We start from the raw sequence: 20,567 nt of genomic DNA on the forward strand, positions 1-20,567 counted from the left end.
TGAGCTGATGTCCCAGTTTTCTCTCTCAATTAGCACTAGACTTCTGAAAGCTTAATTTTGTTATAATTTATTATCTCAGCTGGGGGCGGCCAAGGGAGAAAGCACGGAATTCCTTTGCCACGAGAACATCTGTTTTGTTGGACAGCAAAATTTAAATTATGACCTAAAGACTTGAGCGGGAGCTTATCGATCATTGGATCCAGCTAAGTCTATATGAGAAGCTACTGAGGCCTAGAGAAGTTAAGGAACTTGCCTGGGGCCACAGAGCTAAAGATGAACAGAGCTGGCGTAGGACTCAGACTTATAGACCCTAGGATGTTCTTGAGTTTGCCTTCCACCCCCTTCCTTCCACTGAAACTGCTCTTTCAAAGGCCATTGATGGCCTCAATCACGGAACACAATGGCCCTTTCTCAGTCCTTATCTAGCTAGCTTGGCAGTGCCACGGAACCGAACTATGCTGCCACACACAGCTTCCCAAAGCACTGCCCCTCCCTGGGGTTCTCAGCAGGTGGCTCCCCCTGCTCCTATGACTCCCAGTCCCTTTTCCCAAGTGAAGATACTTATGAGACTACTGAAATGTATACAATGGAATATTACTCAGCCATTAGAAACGACAAATACCCACCATTTGCTTCGACGTGGATGAACTGGAGGGTATTATGCTGAGTGAAATAAATCAATCGGAGAAGGACAAACATTATATGGTCTCATTCATTTGGGAAATATAAAAAATAGTGAAAGGGAATAAAGGGGAAAGGAGAAAAATGAGTGGGAAATATCAGGGAGGGAGACAGAACATGAGAAACTCCTAACTCTTGGAAACGAACTAGGGGTGGTAGAAGGGGAGGTGGGCGGGGGGTGGGGGTGAGTGGGTGACGGGCACTGAGGGGGGCACTTGATGGGATGAGCACTGGGTGTTATTCTATATGTTGGCAAATTGAACACCAATAAAAAAATAAATTTATATAAAAAAAAGAGACTACCGAATGCAGGTTTCCCTGTTTGCCTCCACAACAGTGCCCCCCCCCTCCCCCCCCCCTCCGTCCGGTTCTCCTCTGCATCTGCATACCCACCCCCAGGGAACTGCATCCACTCTAATGGCCTCAGGACACAGGGCAGCGGAGCCCAATCCTCCTGCCTTCCCTGACCTCTCTTCTAAATGCCAGAACAACTTCCTAAGACAAACACTGAGCCATGTGAACATAATACAAGTTATCCTGCAAGGACCCAAAATTCAGGCTTGTGGTTTGAGTTGCCCTTCTTTCTATTACCTATGCCTCCTGACTTGATGGCATCACCAAACTCCAACACCCCGGAGGACTTGTCTGATCTACTCTCTTCTCCCCATTCTCAGCTGGACACCAGGTCTCATCCATTCTGCCTCCCAAAATCTCTTCCCCCACCCAGTTTCCCATTGCCTTTCCCTTCGATTTCCTAGTTCAGCCTACAAAAATCTCTCTCTGCTTTTAAACCTCTTCTCTGGTCTTCCTCTTTGAGCTCTGCCACTTGGCACCCTACTCTATATTCAAAGTATATGTGCCTTAGCAGAGCAGTCTAGCTCCACTCTTCCTTTTGAACCACTTCTCCTCATATTCCCACAAACCCTCAGGTCACACATGACTGCCCACTGCTCCCTGATGGCACAGCGCCTGCATGTTTGAGCACTGCTTCTGCACTTAGCTCACACTGTTTCTTCTTCCTGGATGGCAAGGAAAGAATTCCAGCTGAAATTCGTTTATGTAAAAGAAGGGATTTATCAGTTCACATTAACTTTCAGGTCCACAGAGCCAGCTTCAGAGATTATAATAATTACTGTCAGATGTCTTTCTGGCTTCCTCTGTCTCCTATCTTCTCCTCATTCCCTCCCTCACGGCCCAGTATCTCCCGTGATAAAGTAAGCTTCCTCCTTGCAGAGTAATGGAGATATGGAAACGCAGCTACAGACAGCTCCTGGCTTTCACCATTCCAACCCAGTGAAGACCCTGTTGGGATCCCAGATGAAGAGCTTCTTTCTTGTACTGTCCATCAAATTTCAAAGAAGGATTCTGACTGGCCTGGACTGAGTCTCATCCTATCCCCCAGTCACTGTGTGGCCAGAAAAAGGGGACTTTTTTTGAATGGCAAGGCCTGGGTCACACACTTACTTCTTATCTTCAAGTGGTGGGGGTGGGCAGTGGGGGGAGGTGATAGGTGGTCTTACTGGAACAGCCTGGAAAGGGCAAAGCAATGGGTGTCGACTAAACTCTCATTTCCCTACCTAGCTGTCTGAGGCACATGTAATCCTGAGCCCTTGTCCAAATTGACTCCATTGTTGCCTCTTCTGGGCCTTCATGGTACCAATTTGTCTCCTTCAACTGACTCAACTCTCTGAGGGCGGGAATTGGATCCCTCGGTGATCAGCGTCAGGTCTTACCCAAAGGTGTGACTCCAAAAAATTTTTCACAGTCTGCAATTACTATGCCTGATTATTTGTTTATGAAGTTATTGCCTGAGTCCCCTGGGACATGACTGGTTCACTACTGAATCTCCAAGCACCCAGAACAGTGCCTAACACATAACAGGTGCTAGATAAATATTGGGCAAATGAATAAATGAATGGTTTGAATAGAAGAAAGGTTACCAGTCTTTGGTGTTCCAGGGGAAAAAAAAAAAAAAAGCACAGCTGCTTTTTAATTCTTCTCACTTCAGTGAAAAAAAGGTAAGGCTGGAACTCCCTCAACATCTTGTCCCCACCATCCCCCCTCCAAGTTTCTCTATGTATTCTCTTGTCCTCACTGCCCTCTGACAGTCTCTGACATTTGTGTCAATACCAGGTTGCCCAACCATACTTTGCACCCTGTCTCTCTGCCTGTCCTCTTGGGGCTCTGCTCCTTCTGCCACTGTTTTCCTCTACCTTTGACATCTCTCTCCATCTGGGCCCTTTCCTTTCTGCTTCTCAGTGGATCCAGGTTCCACCATGCTAGTCAAATGAACAATAAAAATAAAGCACTTGTTCAATTCTATTCCCTCCCTCTCTCCCTCTGTCTCTTTCCTTCGAGAACCCATGTTTCTTTTCCAGGGGCCTCCATTCACAGCCTCCACTTGCTCAGTCCCACTTACTTAACTCCCACTGCAGTTTGGCTTTTCATCTGCCGCTCCACTGGGATTGCTCTTGCCAAGTTCACCAATAATTTCCCAGATCCATGGACACCCATCAGTCTTCAGCTTATTTGACTACTGCAGTATCTGACTCAATTAACCTCTTCCTTCTAGAAATTCCTTCCTTCCTTGGCTTACATGCTGCTGCTCCACCTGGCTTCCTTTCCATCCCTCAGCTCACCCCTTCTCGGTTTCTCTCACAGGCTCCTCTTCCTAAATGACTGTCATATCCTGGAGCTGGAGTGTATGTGAGCGGTGGGGGATGCATCCTCTGCCTTTTCACTCAGCCTGGTGAGGTGACCAACTTTCATGGCTCCCACTGCCCACAGCAGCACAGAATCTCAAACTGACCCTTCTCCCTGGTTTTGCCCTATGTCCTACCCCACATATCTGACTTCCTGCCAGGGATCTCCATTTGGACGATCCACAGGATCAGGAACAAAATATGTCATTATTTTTCTCTGCAGGCCTTCCCTCTCCCTCCTACATTGCTCCATCTCAAGGAATGGCACTATCACCTCACCAGTAGCCCAAACCAGGAGCCCTGGACTCATTCTTGTCTATATCCTTTATTTATTTTTAAGGATTTTATTTTTTAAATTTTTTAAAGATTTCATTTACTTACTTATGAGAGACATAGAGAGGCAGAGACATCGGCAGAGAGAGAAGCAGGCTCCCCTCAGGGAGCCCAATGTGGGACTCGATCCCAGGACCCCAGGATCATGCCCTGAGTTGAAGGCAGATGCTCAACCACTAAGCTCCACCCAGGCGTCCCAGATTTTATTTTAAGTAATCTCTACACCCAGTGTGGGCTCATTCTTATGACTCCAAGATCAAGAATCACATGCTCTTCTGGATGAGCCAGCCAGGCGCCCCCTTGTCTATATCCTTTAAAATGAAGTTCCTTGGGGCACCTGCCTGGCTCAGTTGGTTAAGCATCTGCCTTTGGCTCAGGTCATGATCTCAAGAGTCCTAGGATCAAGCCCTACATCAGGCTCCCTGCTTAGCAAGGAGTCTGCTTCCTCTCCCTCTGCCCCTCTCCCCTACTCATGTTTGCTTGCTTGCTCTCTATCAAATAAACAAATAAATTTTAAAAATAAATAAATAAAATGAAGTTTCTCCACAATGTCCTTCCAATTGACTATCAAATAAGTTCAATTATTCCATTGCCCAAATGCCTCTTAAGTCTGTTCCCTTTTCCTATTCCACTGCTTTAAGTTCTTAATCTTTTCCTACCTGGATCACAAAAATAACTTTCCACCTGGTCTCTTAACCTCCAGACACTACTCCCTCTAGTCCACACATATGATCTTTTTCAAGTGCAAAAGATGATCCTGCCACCCATTTCCTTGGAACCCTATGGTTCCTGAAAATTCTCATCACAAGGAAAAAAATCTATTACCTGTGTGTGGTGATAGATGTTGACTGGGCTTATTGTGGTGATTATTTTGCAATTTACAGATATCAAATCATTACATTGAATACCTGAAGCAATATAATGTCATTAATCACACCTCAATAAAAATTTTTTAAAAAGTCCTCCTGGTGGCATCTCATTGTATTCAGAATAAAATCTAAAGTCCTTAGCATAGTAGACCAGACCTTCATGATCTATCTCTACCTCCTCCTTCCTCCTTCATCTGTGTTCATTCCCCTTACAGACTGAGCTCTAATCAAACCAACCTATTTGACATTCCCGGCCTGCACCACGTGCTGACATATCTTAGAGACTTTCTACATGTTGGCCTCTCTGCCTGGCATTCTTTTTTCCCACCTGGCTAGCTACCACCCATTTTTAAGACAGCCCATGTGCCACTTCCTCCCTGAACTTCCTGCCTAGAGATGGCGTCCTCCATTCTCCCATAGCCTTGTGGGCTTCCTTTTTTTTTTTTTTTTTTTAATTTTTTTCCTTGTGGGCTTCCTGCTCCCGAAGTATAAGTGTCTTTTACATGTTGCTCCCTTTAGGCTAGATTCCGGAAGGGCAGGGACCTAGCTAGACTTTCCTCTCTACTTCTATGACACCATGTATACATCCAGCATACAGTAGATGCTCAGTAAATGCTTATGGATGGAAAGATGGATTGATTGATGGATAGATGGTTGAATGGACATGTATATTATTGTTCTGTCTTTCCCAAGTCTGCTCAGAACCACTTGCTTCTACCAAAGCCAAAGTCTTCGGTGGCAACTTCTTTCTGCTGCCACCCACAAATGGCCCACACTTCTGAGGCAGCAATGGGAAATGATTTCAGGAGCTGTCCAGATGATGGTTAGGAAACACTCTGGTGTCAGAATCAATGTCACACGTGAGGATGGCCACCACCTCCACCTCCAAAAGGAACCCAGCACCAATCAAGCACTTGCTATTCTTTCAGCCACTATTCAACCAACACTAATGCCGATTCCATCTGCTGATGGGCACTGGGTCCCAGTCCACCAGCTCTCCTTTGCCCACATTGGTGGTGGTCTAGTAAGAACCATGCAGGGTTAGAACAGAAAGGATGTAGGCTTTGGAATTAAACAAATCACAGTTTGAATACATCGCTGTTACTTATGAAGCTGTGTGGCCTTGAGCAAGTCACCCAACTTCTCTGAGCCTCGCTTCCTCATCTGAAAGATGGAGTTGATGGCTATAATTTCCTCATAGGTTGATATGAAAAAAACAAATGAGGATTATGGATCGGATTGAAAATGCTGAATGCTACGATCCTCAAAGGTTTCAAATATTATTACTCGGGCTTATGTACAAATGAGTTTGATTCCTTGTGAACCTTATTTCTTTCTCTTTTCTTATCAAGCATTTATGAAGCACTTCCTATGTGCCAGACATTGGGCTCAGTGCTGTATTATGAGCAAAATCAAGTCACTGTCCCTGCTTTAGGGAGCCCTGGTAAGGAAGGGGCACCAAAACTAGCAAAGGAGACAGATCCATCACACACATAATTGATTGACAATATGTAACAATTATTAGTGCTCTGAGACCCTGAAGGCAGGTGACCCAGGGCTGATTTTATGGCATGGAGAAGCTGTCCCTACAAAGTAACAATCTTCCACAGAAAACCTATCAGTTGGCTATGATATAGAAAATCCAGGTAGATTCTTGGCTATGGAGTACTATTCTTACATACTCTTCCCCTTTTCTCTTTCCTCCTTCTTGGTTGAGAAATTAAGTGAGTAAGGGGACAAGTTCAGGGCATTGACTATTAGCCTTGGAGGATTTTATTTTACTTTAATTTTTTTTGTGCTATGAAAAGCACAATGTTTTTCCTCTTCTCTGTAAAGAAAATTAGAACTAAAGATGGCTCAGCAGATAAAAGCTGTGGGCGGTAAATACTCCCACTATTCCCCCTTGCATTTCAGGCTTCTAGGTTTCTCTTTGCATTTACTGGATCTTAGATCTAGAAACCTGAAAGAGGCCTGAGAAATTCTGTGGTGAAAGCCCATATTCTAATTAAGAGATGAACAAACTGAGGCTCACAGGGGCTAACTGACCTGCTCAAAGTCAAATTAGAGAATGAGTCAAAATTAAAGCACAGTTCTCCCCATCCTCCCCTTTTACTGGTCTGCAAATCTCCCAACCGCTGGGATCTGAGGCACCTGAACTCAGGCAAGTTCCTTCACCTGCAGGCATCCCTGGTCGAGCCAGGCTGTCTCCATTTCTAAGGAGATTCTAAGAATCCTGGAAGCCACAGACAAACCACTTCTCCCTCTAGCATGTCACTGGGGCTCTCCTCCCAGAAACATCCTGTTTTTTACTAACAGGATACTTTCAGATCCTCCTCTTTGGTTTGAGAACCACATCTGCATGAAAAGTTTGGTTAGAGGTGGTTTCCTCAAAATGCCTTTCAGGACTATGACTTTTCTTGGCCGACAAAGCTTTGTGGTTGAGGTTGCTATTCTGCAATTATCTTGGCCTTCAAAGAGCTTTCATAGGTACCCCCTACCCCCGCAGGATGGAACCATAATTGATGCTTTTATGTTTAGAACCTCTTGCATCAAAGACCTCAAAGACCCTGAAAATGAAGGCAGTCCCCAATTCTATGGACCACTTGGAACAGGGAAGGAGTTGGGGGAAACAGAACCCCCAAAAAGGCAGGGGGAGAACCACTTGTCTTGACTCCTGGTCCAGTGCTCTTTCCCACAGTTTGTAACATCACTCCAGCCTCATGGACTGAAGCAGCTGCACCATCAAAAATGTCACATCAGTTATGACAACACAGTGAGTTATATAACTGGTGCTGCAGAGCAGGCAAGGGGAAGAAGCCACGAGCATGAACCACAGCACTCCAGTTCTGGCTCCCAAGGAAGATAAGGCCCACATACTTCAGAAGAGAACTCCATATGGGAAGGGAACACCCACTAATCAGTCAAAGGAATAAAAACTACAGCTGACATTTGTATAATGATTTCTAGAACACTGTTATAAGGGCATTTCATATACTACATTATTTACTGTTTGCAACAACCCTATTAGGTATTTTTATTATCAGCCCCATTTCACAGGCAAAGATACTGAGGTACAAAAAGTTAAGTAACTTGTTTAAGGTCACACACCTAGTTAGTGGCAGAGCTAAGATTTGAAGCCAGGTAACCTGGTTACAGAGTGCATGCTCTTAATCACCTCTCAATTTTAGAGATGCCAAATGGCTTCTCTAAAAAAGAAACTAGCTATTTTCTTGAACCGGTAACAGGCTGCTGCTCCTTCCTCTCCTTTCCCTCTATGCTAATGATGGATTTGCTGGACGGTTTCTTTTCTAACCAGTATTGTGTTTGAGCAAGAAGCACAGGATAAAATAAGAATGTGATGCAAATTTAAACAAATGCCTAGAATGGGGATCATTTGAGCACCATTAAGCTATTTATGGTGATGCAATCCATAAGGTAAAAGTACTCATAGTACCTGCTGTTCTTAAATTCATGTAGTATGGGTACACATACACACATTTTCTTTTGTCGACATCAAAAGTTGTTCTTTGCCAGTGTCAAGTTTGGGGGTAACCCTTTCCAATATGTTTTCTCACTTTGAAATCATCCCCTTCCCAGCTTGTCTTTTGTCTTTCAGATCACAATGTGGCTCTTATGATAAAGGTCTCTCTAGCTTCATAAGAAATGAGAGTCTGAAGACACCCTGGGAGATGGGGAACCCAGTCCCTGCATCCAGATGGACTGACCACATGTCAGAAAAACATTTAATATTCTGCTCACATTAAATCTCCAATGTTAACAGAAATAGGTACTGTGAGCAGCTGGAGAGCATGAGTGACCTGCCCTATCTTGAGCAGATGTGGCACACTGAGGAGCACACTATAATCTGGGGAGTTCCAAGTGTTAAAGAGACCAGACAGTACTCTGCCTCTGAGTACTGTGAATCTAATCTAGTCCCACACAGAGAGAACAGAAATTCCTTATTCCTTTAGAGCCATGTTGATCCTGAATGAAGCCTCATCCATTTAATCAGCTCAGGAACGACCCTTTCAACCAGCAGACAGGATCCAACAGGTAAGTGAGGTTCAAGGGTTCCATGGGCTGATTCCTGAGGAGATCAGGTGGACTGTTTGCTACTCTTCTGGCAGGAAGGTCTGTTGGTATTTACAGCTCAGTGAACAGTAAGCAGGGAGAAAGCACCATCCATCAGCAAAGGAGAACTCATCTGCTACTTGATCTGACATTCTGTTTGCGCTCACACAGTCTCCAGAGAGCAGGGTGCATCCATTTGAATAAACATGGAGACAGGAGGATGGGGGAAGGGTAAAGCAGGCAAAGAGATGATTGCAGAAATAACAAGTCCACAAATCTGAAAGAGTAGCTCTCCAGAGTGCTGCCTCCATGTGGGACCCTTTGGGGATGTGCAGGGAAACGCCCCTTTAGACGGCTGCACTTTTACAGGACAATGGCTGCGGGTGGCCATTCCCTTCCGCTCATGACCACCACTTAGTAGGCACTGAACAGCACAGCGTGCTGAATGAACACAAGCTCGCCATGAACCTAAGCCAAACAGGAGACACCCTACGTACAAAGGCTGGGTCAGCTGGGGGCGGAGGAAACCACCAGCTTTTGGCAGCAGGTGACTTCTTAAGACACCCTTCCCCCATAGGATGGGGTCTGTCCTCAAGAATCATAACCCACTGTAAGGGCTGGGATATTTGTAGGAGAAATGACATCTTCACCAGGCAAATCCTAGAATTTGGCACCAAACAGGCACCCTGGGAGTGCTCCATTTTACCGTGTCCTTTTACATATAAGGCCAGCAGCCTGCAGGCCACGCCTCATTGCCACCTTCTAACTCTATCTTCCTAAAAATCCATTTACTGCTCCAGAAACAGATAGCCTAGATGTGACATCACAGAAAAGTCAACACCTCAAATGAGGGCAAACTGTGGTGCTTACAGCAACTCCACAAGTTCATTTCACATTTTCATCAGGCTAGCCCAAACAGTTTGTCACTGCTCAAAATGGGAAGTCACTTAAGTCGATAATCTGTTGCTTCCATACTTCATAAAATATAATTCTTCAAGAGGGCTCTTTGTAAGGGTTTTGGTAGTTAAATAAAATTAACACCTCCTTTAAAAATTTTGGTTAGTCTGAATAAAAGACTCCCACAGATTGCAAAAATGATGAGGCCATATCACAGGTAAGGTCACAGCCTCCTAACGAGCAGAATTATTTAAATACCACATATTAAAAAAGGTCACTGATTACTCATGGTGTGTGTAAAATTTTATTTGTGCTGTTTCAATTATTGTTGTTTATGTCTCAGTGCTGAAATATTTTGGATTGTCTGACACAGAGCTCCCAAAAGCGAGCTCATGATCACATATGCTAAGAAAAAAACACCCCAGCAAGCTATGTTCAAATGAAACTTTTAATAAAGTATTAAGAATCAGGCTTTTAAAAATGATGGTCTAATATGTGGCATCTGTTAAATGGACAGAGGTTTCCCACTATAACATGTATCAAGCAGAAGAATTTCAAAGGTCAGTTTTCCTGCATTTCTAGCCTGATGTGGGTGTTAACACTTTGTTCTAAGCAGCATATACGATCAGCCCCTTGTCATATAACTTCACTTACTGGGGCATATATGGAAGCCAATCATCATGCCACAACACAGATGAGAATATGAACTCAACGGAATGGCTCTTTGCTCTTCTGGAAACGCTGATTTAAAAGGGTCTGGAGATGTCTGAATATCAATATTCTTTCTCTTAATATAACAGGAGCTATTAAATCCGGGACCCCATTAGGAAATCATCAAGTTCTCACAGGGCAACCACCCATGGAGAACTCTCTAATTCCATCTACCTAAGTGAAATAAAGCAGCATCCAAATTAATTCATACATATGGCCTGATAGGTTGGTCACCAATCACACTGCATAGTCAAGTTCAAAACTGCCTTCTGTAAGTGCCGCCCACATTTTGGACCCTGCCCCACCCACAGTACAGATCTCCTGACTCAAGTGACTCTCGGTCAAGTGGCGATTGGGGAAAATCATCTCTGCAAGGGAGGACTCAAAAGAATTTGTCACTAGGATACAGTGACACCAATCCCACATTTTGTGGTTAATAAAACAAGTCCTGCATCCAGCTTGGCACAAGGCCCTGATCTGATTTATTTCAAGCCAAGCTGGAGGGCTCAAAGGAAAGGCTGCCATTCATGAATGCTTCAGGAGGACAGGATGCCAGGGTCCCTTGTGGCAAAATCTACATGGCCAGAAGTCTTTCTCACTGACCTTTTGAACAAACCTAACCTATTTTCTAAAGAGTTAGTATATTTAAAAATATATTTTAATAATTTTACCTACAAAAATCTCAGTTTTGCCCAACATTTTTCTTCAAAAATATATCCTGTGGGTGTAAGAAACATGGGGGGGGGGGAACAGGGAAAAGAGAAGATATGCTCTGATATCTCACACATCAAAGGCCTGCCCTTTTCCCCCTCCTCAGTGTAACTAAATATGAGCCACATAAGACTTTCCTGGGAAAAGCCTACTTACAGCCTTCATTTAAGATTTCCTGTCCCACTATATAATTAGGAATTTTCTTTCATTCTAAAATGGCACACCTATTTCCTCGGAGAGCTCAGCTCTCTTTGAATAAAAAAGGCGAGATACCCTTTGGGGGACTCAGTATATATTTTTAAACTTCTTATTAAATCAACCTAATTTATAGGGCATGTTCGGGAGAAGCAGGGAGGGAGCTGCCTTGGTGGATGCAAAGTTAATTTGCAGACTCCCCCACCCCCGCCCCCCACCCGCGACTTCCCTGAGCCTTCCCGAATGCCTTCGGCCCCCTCCGAAGAGGCTCGGTTCTCTCCGCCGGGGCCCCGACTCCGTTCCGAACACTGCCGAGTCCCTCCGAGCCCCGCGCCCAGTCCGCACCGAGCCGAGCGCCTCCGAGCTGAGCATCAGCGACTTTTCCGGCCTCAGCTGGGCGCTGTCCACCACTTGCAACGCCTGAAACCTCACTCAGCCCGGTGGCTGGGGCTTCTAGCCGGCTCCGAGGCCGCCACTGCAGATTACAGACTCCTGAAGTTTTGAAACATCCCCTTCTGGGAGAGAGGGGTGGCGCTGCCTGCATTTGCCGACCCGCAAGGGCTCCAGGCAGATGCAACATGCACCTTGTTGCAAAGAGCAATTCCCCAGGCCCCGCCTCCCCATCCATTTGGGCTGCACAAGCTCTAGAGGAGCCCCAGGCCAAATTACCCGTGGCTCAGAGGGGTGCGGCGAGCCGAGGGGGCCTCTGCAAAGCAAGCCCCAGGGAGCTCTCGAAGGAAAATAAGAATATGTCAAGCAGACGTGGGGAAATTGTCTCCGAGTCGCTATTCCCTACCATCATGGCGCCGCCTAGAACCCGCTTGTCATGCCTGTTACACATGCAAGATTTTTTTGCATCTTGGTTCTGAAACCGCAAGCATGTTTTGTCTCCCACCCACCTTTCCGCGAAAGGGGTTTTTATTTTCCATTGTTTTCCTACGGGATGCAATTACTTCAGCTATTCTGTCAAGTTGAAAAATAATCATTTTTGTTTACTGCACAGCAACCCCTAATTAGGAGCTGTGTGTGCACGAAGGTGTCACAGCAAAGCGACGTGGAATCCTCGCTAAACGGTCTTAACGTCCCAAACTGACAGGCCAACGGAAGCAGCAGGGCCAGGAGGCCCCGAGGGCGCACACCCCTTCCCCACAGGCCACCCCCTCCCAAGCAAAGCTGCCTGGTGGGCTCGCCAGGAATTGCGGAGTGGATGGGGCAAGAAGCAAGCTTCAAGAGTGGGAAGGAGGGGCGAGGCTCCTAACCGACAAAGTGTGGAAGGGAAGGAATATCCCATTTTGTTTTAATTTTCAACCATCACTCAAATCCACCCCCAGTTAATTAGGAGGCGAAACTGATATGTAAGGCAGAAGGGGGCGGCTGGCAAGTGGGGCCTGAAATCCGCATTGAGGGTAGATTTATAAGGAAGATGGCCTATGCAGAGTGTAAATAAATACATTGATAAAGGCCAGGGAGTGTCAGGAGAGCAAAGGCTTGGGGGGGGGGGGGCGACGAGGGGGGAAACAAGGGCTGGGCATTCAGCCTCAACCAGCATCCCCGTCCACCTCTGCCTTGGATACTGCTGTGCCAGTCATAATATCTGCTTGGAAGCCCACCTCTCCCCTACCACATACCCCTTCCCCTAACCCTAGTGCTTCTCTGAAGGGGAGGGGTGGGGGGGGGGGTAGAAACCACAACCTCCCAATTCAGCACCAAATCCATGAACAGCAGACACTTGATCCTCCACCCCAGTCTAGGGCTGGGTCCCTTCCATGTTTTAGCCAAGTTCAAAATCACTGCCCCAGGAGAAGAGCAGGGGCAAGTGGGATTATGGATGTGGAATGGGGGGTGGTGGGGGTGGTGGTGGTGGTGGTGGTGGTGGTGGTGGTGGTGGTGGAGGGAGGGAGGAGAGAGAAATACAGAATGAAACAGACAATAATGGAGGTAGTGATACACCCAAGGAGCAAGAGTAATGATTAGAATCATGCCAATAGTGTGATGTTCTGATCAATATGGCGGACACTGTCATTCATACAAACTACAGGCGCTCCACTTCCCTCCCCCCCCCCCGCAAAAAAAAAAAAAAAAAAAAAAAGAAAAACCACCCACCCGGGAGTTGGGGTGGAGGACCCAGAACCAACGTAGGGCGTGGGGGAGGGGAATCAAATCCAGGTGTGTGTGTGTGTGTGTGTGTGCGCGCGCATGAATCAGAAACCAGGCCTGGAGAGCAATGTGGAATGAGCAAGATAATACAAATGACAAAAAATTATTAATAAAAGTACAAATCCCAATGCCACAGGGACTTACTTCATCTGCTTCACAATGGTGCTTTTTCCTGATTCTCCAGCCCCTGTTGGGACAGACCGGGGGAAAAACTGGTGAGTGTCAGCTTAGGGGAACGGAGGGGGGGGGAGGGTGGGTAAGGCATGCGAGAGGGTGGACCGAACCGGGGGACCAGGTCTCCCCAGGCACGAGCAGGGTGGGAGAGCGGGCGGAGGCGGGTGCGGAGTGTTCGGGGTCGCGAGATGGGGGTGGCAGCCCCGGTCCTTACCCAGCAGGAGTAATTTCACGTCTTTGGCGGCGCTGATGCCATCCTCTTTGAGGTTTTTCTCAATCGCCTTGCTCCGCTCGAGGGCGGCTCTCTCCTCTGCGCTCAGAGTACATCCCATGGTGGCCCCTTCCCTGCCACAGCCCGCACGACTCGGCTGGCACGGCTCCCCGGCTCGGCGCGCCCCCCACCCCCCCAGAGAGCAGAGCCTGGGCTCAGGGGGGAAAAAAAAAACAAAAACAAAAACAAAACAACAACAACAAAAAAAAAAACCACGATATCCTTCCCTTGGCTGAAAACAAAAATGTCGGGAAACCAGAACCCCCCAAAAAGACAGCCGCGGACAAGATCCCAGCAGCGGAGACTGGCGGCAGCTGGCGGGCTCTAGGGGTGTCGAGGCGAAGGTGGCCGGGGTCTGGGGCTCCGGGGCCGAGGGAGGAGGCGCCCGCGGTCCGAGGAGGCGCGGGCTGCAGGCACTGAGGCTTGTGCACGACCCAAAATAAATAAAATAATAGTTGAGGCAGGAGCCGCAGCCGGAGCCGGAGCCGGAGCCGGCGGAGGGTGGGGTGGGGGGCAGGGTGGGTCCTCCTGCCGCTGCTGCCGGAGGAGGAGGCGGCGGCGGCGGCGGCGGCGGCGCGGGGTGTGGAGGGAGCGAGTGAGGGGGTGCTGCTAGTGCATGTGCATCGCGGGTCCTCAGCCGTCGGTGCGTCCGCGGCGCCTTCGCCGACCCCCGCGCGCAGGGCAGGGCTGGGCAGGGGGCCGGGCCGGGCCGGGGGGCAGGTCTCTAGCGGGAGGCGGCGTCGCTGTCTCCCAAAGCTCGCATCGCTCGGTGGAGCCTACGGGAGAGGGAGAGGAGCGCGAGGGAGCCGCGGGCAGCTGGCAGCTCGAGGGGGGAGAGAGAGAGAGACGCGGGGAGGCTGGAGGGAGGGGAGGAAAAAAATGAAGGGAGAGCCAGCGAGCGCGCGCGCCACAGCCCGGGCGGGGGAGGGGGCGAGCGCAGCGCGCGAGTGCGCCAGCGGCTCTGCGCACCCCGCACCGCAAGCCGCCCGCTGACGTCAGCAGGGCCGCGCGCCGGGCCCCCGGGACGGGGCGGGGGGCGGGGGAGGCGCGCGCCGGGGCCCGCGTCAGTCGGCGGCGGCGCGCGTGCGCGCGCGGCGCGACCTCCCCTCTCCCGGCGGCCCCCGGCCCGCGGCTCCGCGAAGTGGGCGCGTGCGGAGCCTGGCGGGGCGGAGCCTGGGGCCGGGCGCGCGCCGGGGCCTCCCTCCCTCCCCGCCCCCGCCCCCGCCCCCGCCCCGCGTGCGCGCGGGCTGCGCGGACCTCCTGGTCAATGGAGCGCCGCCGGCAGGTGGGCCCCCCAGCTCGCGCCCCGCGCTGCCTCCTCGGTTCTCCCGCCTCCGCTCCATCTTGGCTCCGGCCGCTCTGCTTCTTGGTCACTTTCCAGGCGCCGGGGCCGCGGCAGCCGGGACCCAGGTGACCTCAGCGAACGTCGCCGGCGGCGTGGGGGCAGCTGCTGAGTGCCCGCTTGCTGCGACCCAACCCACCCAACCCACCCAACCCACAGGCATTAACTGAGCACCTAGGATGTGGGAGAGGAAGCCGTGAGAGAGGGACGACAGGAGGAGCCAGAGCCGGGCCCGGAGTCCGGGAGCCCGTGCCCCCCGGGGCCATCGCGGCGCCTGCTCCGGGATCCCGGCCGCGGCTGTGGGCGCGGGCCGCGGGGCCCACCCCGGGAGCGCGGCGTCGGGAGGCACAGGCTTACTCGCAACCCAGAGTTTAAAACGGCTTTTACTCATTCTGCAACGATTTAGCTCGTTTGAAGTCTTGAATTCCCTCGTCCTGCCCCTTCCCCCAAACACAAATACGTAAAATGAATTTTAAGTAGATTTTTGGTGAGAAAACAGATTTCTTTTCTTCCTTTCATCAATTTTTAAAAACACTTTCTCCCCATCTCTTTTTCAAATAAAGACCCAGAAACCCGGGTCGATTACTTCACATACAGCTAATCAAAGACCGAGGAAACACGTACACATTTGCCAAAAACCAGGCATGTTCTGGGTGGTCCCTGGGATTTTGAAGAAACTAGTTCTCACTGCACAAAATGGTTTTACAGTGAGTACAGACAGCCCCAGGGGCCCTCCTAGAGAAAGGGGCCAATGGGAAAGGTTGCTTGCGGATAGGGCAGGCAAGAGGCCAGTGGAAAACGTTTTTTTTTTTTTCTAACAGTTGGGCACTTCTGTGGCTCTAAAAGCAAACTTGTTTGTTTCATTTCAACAATAGAAAAGAGCACTCCTGTTTTAGAAACGTCACCCAGCATAAAAATATATTTGCAATGGGGATGTGGGGTGGGGGAAACGAAGTTAAGGCCCACCCAGGAAAAAAAAAAAAATTCTTTCCCTTGAATTTTTTAATGTGTTGTCTCTTTCTATAAATAGCTATGTCAAAGGTTGTATGTAATGCAATTTGAATGTTTAAATTTGAATCACATTTTATGTATTCTAGGAAACGGACAAAGGACTGGTAAAGAATCTGTTTTATAAAATAAATAACGTCTTCACTATCTCCCTGCTCTGACCCCCTAGCCTCCTTTTGATGTGTCTCTGGGGAGGGAAACTTACGGCATAAATCTGGTTTGCTTAAAATCAGTATGTCACCAAAAATTACCCTTCCAGATCCAAAACACAGCTTTGGCACTCAATATTCTATACAATCTATTGTTTCCTCTACAGCCTGCTAGGATGATCATGCAGATCTATCTGATACAGGGAGAAATTCAGCAACTTCACCCAGATTCAGTTTTCCCCACAAGGCTGCATCTGAAAGACCAAAGAGGTAAGAATATAACCACTTCTTTGAAGATGATGGGTCAATCTTACATTTGGATCCTCTTTCATGTCAAGTCATTTTTAAGATTTTAGGCTGTTGGAATTGTGGCTTGTATGGTTAAATCAAACTATCCTTGCTTTTTGTTATATTTATTCCTTCTCAGTATCATACCTAGTATGGTGAAGGCACAGACCTGTTTTTTTGTGTGTGTTCTTCACTCAGCACTTTTTTTTTTTTTTTAAGATTTTATTTATTTATTCATGAGAGACCCAGTGAGAGAGTCAGAGACACAGGCAGAGGGAGAAGCAGGCTCCCATAGGGAGCCTGATGCGGAACTCAAATCCAGGACCCCGGGATCATGAACTGAGCCAAAGGCAGATGCTCAACCACTGAGCCACCAGGCGTCCCTTCACTTAGTACTTATTAAGCACCTATCTACCATTTAGATAGGCACTATAGTAGATAGGCACTATAGATGTTGTATTTCAGGTCTGTCTCCCTGTCTTCTTTTTCTGGGTCATTTTGCACCTTTATAACTGGGCTTCATAAAACTAATTATAACCCACTTCATCTGTATAATGCTTTACAGCTCACTGGGTGCTTTTGTAAAATTTACCTCTTAGGATCCTCCCATGTAAACCTCAGTTAGGCACTGTGATATGGGGAGTGTCACTGCAGAACAGAAAGAGCCGGAACTATGAATCCAGATCAGCCTGGGTATCCATTTTACAGTTGAGGAAACTGAGCCTCTGACGGGGCAAATAACTTGTTCAAGGTTAGGCCATCATTAAGTAATAAACAGAGCTCCTTTTATAGGTTTGCAGACTATTCAGGCGAAAAACGTCGTGTAAATATATAAAGCATACTTTCTAGACTCTGAGAATGCTCATAGCCCCAGAACCCACATATATCTGCACTCCTCAAAGGAAATGAGGATGGGAACATCCCTGTTCTCTGAGTTGTTAGTAAGTAGATAATACCACAAGTGTTTAATTTGTCCACAATTAATTCCTGTGGGAATGGAGAAATTACAATTCTAACATCGAGAGTGATCAAGGACAGATTCCATTTGCTTTTATTTTGTATGATCCTCAGAATTGTGTTTCTCTGGTTATTGTTTTGGTTGGAGAATCATGCGCATTTACTGTACCCTCAGTCAACTATCTCCCTTGCCATATACACACACTCTTCATCATATTTTAAGTTTGAAAAGTAGGGAATTAGAATGTTGCATATACTCTCTACAAGGGACAACAGCAAAAGCCTATGTTAAGTTGCCTTTTTTACTACATGTGGCTCCTAATCCTAGAAGACAGTAATTTATGATAAACACAAGATTCCCCAGTTCTGAATTATAGAATGTGGGCTCTGATTAGATGAGCTGAATTTCCCTACTTTTTCCCATTTGTGATTAATTAAATATGCATGCATTGACAATATACTGTGTTTAATATATTGGTTTGGATTCAAAGGAAAGTTTAGGTAGGCATAAGCTTGGATTCTTGAAATCCTGGGAATTTTTTTTTCAAAACCATTCACATCAGAATTAGCTGGGGTGCTACTTAAAAATTCAATTACCCGTCTTACTTCTACCAAGTCAAACTCTTGGGCAATCTGCATCAATAGCTACTCCCCAGATGATATTTATGTACACAAAGTGCTAGATATTATACATTATACAGAAACTGTATGTGCCAATTAATTCTGTCAGGAGTTTACTTTTTTATTTTATTTATTTATTTATTTTTTTTTTATTGGTGTTCAATTTACTAACATACAGAATAACCCCCAGTGCCCGTCACCCATTCACTCCCACCCCCCGCCCTCCTCCCCTTCCAACACCCCTAGTTCGTTTCCCAGAGTTAGCAGTCTTTACGTTCTGTCTCCCTTTCTGATATTTCCCACACATTTCTTCCCCCTTCCCTTATATTCCCTTTCACTATTATTTATATTCCCCAAATGAATGAGAACATATAATGTTTGTCCTTCTCCGACTGGCTTACTTCACTCAGCATAATACCCTCCAGTTCCATCCACGTTGAAGCAAATGGTGGGTATTTGTCATTTCTAATAGCTGAGTAATATTCCATTGTATACATAAACCACATCTTCTTTATCCATTCATCTTTCGTTGGACACCGAGGTTCCTTCCACAGTTTGGCTATCGTGGCCATTGCTGCTATAAACATCGGGGTGCAGGTGTCCCGGCGTTTCACTGCATCTGTATCTTTGGGGTAAATCCCCAGCAGTGCAATTGCTGGGTCGTAGGGCAGGTATATTTTTAACTGTTTGAGGAACCTCCACACAGTTTTCCAGAGTGGCTGCACCAGTTCACATTCCCACCAACAGTGTATGAGGGTTCCCTTTTCTCCACATCCTCTCCAACATTTGTTGTTTCCTGCCTTGTTAATTTTCCCCATTCTCACTGGTGTGAGGTGGTATCTCATTGTGGTTTTGATTTGTATTTCCCTGATGGCAAGTGATGCAGAGCATTTTCTCATGTGCATGTTGGCCATGTCTATGTCTTCCTCTGTGAGATTTCTCTTCATGTCTTTTGCCCATTTCATGATTGGATTGTTTGTTTCTTTGGTGTTGAGTTTAAGAAGTTCTTTATAGATCTTGGAAACTAGCCCTTTATCTGATATGTCATTTGCAAATATCTTCTCCCATTCTGTAGGTTGTCTTTGAGTTTTGTTGACTGTATCCTTTGCTGTGCAAAAGCTTCTTATCTTGATGAAGTCCCAATAGTTCATTTTTGCTTTTGTTTCTTTTGCCTTCGTGGATGTATCTTGCAAGAAGTTACTATGGCCGAGTTCAAAAAGGGTGTTGCCTGTGTTCTTCTCTAGGATTTTGATGGAATCTTGTCTCACATTTAGATCTTTCATCCATTTTGAGTTTATCTTTGTGTATGGTGAAAGAGAGTGGTCTAGTTTCATTCTTCTGCATGTGGATGTCCAATTTTCCCAGCACCATTTATTGAAGAGACTGTCTTTCTTCCAATGGATAGTCTTTCCTCCTTTATCGAATATTAGTTGCCCATAAAGTTCAGGGTCCACTTCTGGATTCTCTATTCTGTTCCACTGATCTATGTGTCTGTTTTTGTGCCAGTACCACACTGTCTTGATGACCACAGCTTTGTAGTACAACCTGAAATCTGGCATTGTGATGCCCCCAGATATGGTTTTCTTTTTTAAAATTCCCCTGGCTATTCGGGGTCTTTTCTGATTCCACACAAATCTTAAAATAATTTGTTCTAACTCTCTGAAGAAAGTCCATGGTATTTTGATAGGGATTGCATTAAACGTGTATATTGCCCTGGGTAACATTGACATTTTCACAATATTAATTCTGCCAATCCATGAGCATGGAATATTTTTCCATCTCTTTGTGTCTTCCTCAATTTCTTTCAGAAGTGTTCTATAGTTTTGAGGGTATAGATCCTTTACATTTTTGGTTAGGTTTATTCCTAGGTATCTTATGCTTTTGGGTGTAATTGTAAATGGGATTGACTCCTTAATTTCTCTTTCTTCAGTCTCATTGTTTGTGTATAGAAATGCCACTGACTTCTGGGCATTGATTTTGTATCCTGCCACGCTACCGAATTGCTGTATGAGTTCTAGCAATCTTGGGGTGGAGACTTTTGGGTTTTCTATGTAGAGTATCATGTCATCGGCGAAGAGGGAGAGTTTGACTTCTTCTTTGCCAATTTGAATGCCTTTAATGTCTTTTTGTTGTCTGATTGCTGAGGCTAGGACTTCCAGTACTATGTTGAACAGCAGTGGTGAGAGTGGACATCCCTGTCTTGTTCCTGATCTTAGGGGAAAGGCTCCCAGTGCTTCCCCATTGAGAATGATATTTGCTGCGGGCTTTTCATAGATGGCTTTTAAGATGTCGAGGAATGTTCCCTCTATCCCTACACTCTGAAGAGTTTTGATCAGGAATGGATGCTGTATTTTGTCAAATGCTTTCTCTGCATCCAATGAGAGGATCATATGGTTCTTGGTTTTTCTCTTGCTGATATGATGAATCACA

At 46.8% G+C, this 20,567-nt stretch overlaps 1 protein-coding gene and 1 long non-coding RNA gene across 20 annotated transcripts in view; one reads left to right on the forward strand and one right to left on the reverse strand.

The window, feature by feature from the left end:
- The window catches only part of GNAO1 (G protein subunit alpha o1), a 172,986-nt gene extending 158,278 nt beyond the window's left edge, over nt 1–14,708 (reverse strand). Inside the window, exons 1-2 of one of the 2 annotated variants that reach the window (XM_077898375.1) lie at nt 13,716–14,708; nt 13,472–13,514 (exon numbers count right to left, since the gene is read on the reverse strand). In XM_077898375.1, coding sequence (XP_077754501.1) covers nt 13,472–13,514; nt 13,716–13,833 — 161 coding nt within the window. In that variant the 5' untranslated portion in view covers nt 13,834–14,708. The remainder of the gene's footprint in view (nt 1–13,471; nt 13,515–13,715) is intronic. The other variant, XM_077898374.1, reaches the window with a different exon arrangement.
- Nucleotides 13,031–20,567, forward strand: part of LOC144314342 (uncharacterized) — a 154,973-nt gene continuing 147,436 nt past the window's right edge. For 5 of the 18 annotated variants that reach the window (XR_013380171.1, XR_013380173.1, XR_013380160.1 and 2 more), the window contains exons 1-2: nt 15,055–15,182; nt 16,439–16,541. This is a non-coding gene — a long non-coding RNA (uncharacterized LOC144314342). Of the gene's footprint in view, nt 13,543–14,985; nt 15,183–16,438; nt 16,542–20,567 lie in introns of those variants that run through there. The other 13 variants (XR_013380156.1, XR_013380158.1, XR_013380166.1 and 10 more) reach the window with 8 other exon arrangements.

This window comes from Canis aureus, chromosome 5, assembly GCF_053574225.1.
Source record: "Canis aureus isolate CA01 chromosome 5, VMU_Caureus_v.1.0, whole genome shotgun sequence".
Lineage (NCBI taxonomy): Eukaryota > Metazoa > Chordata > Mammalia > Carnivora > Canidae > Canis > Canis aureus.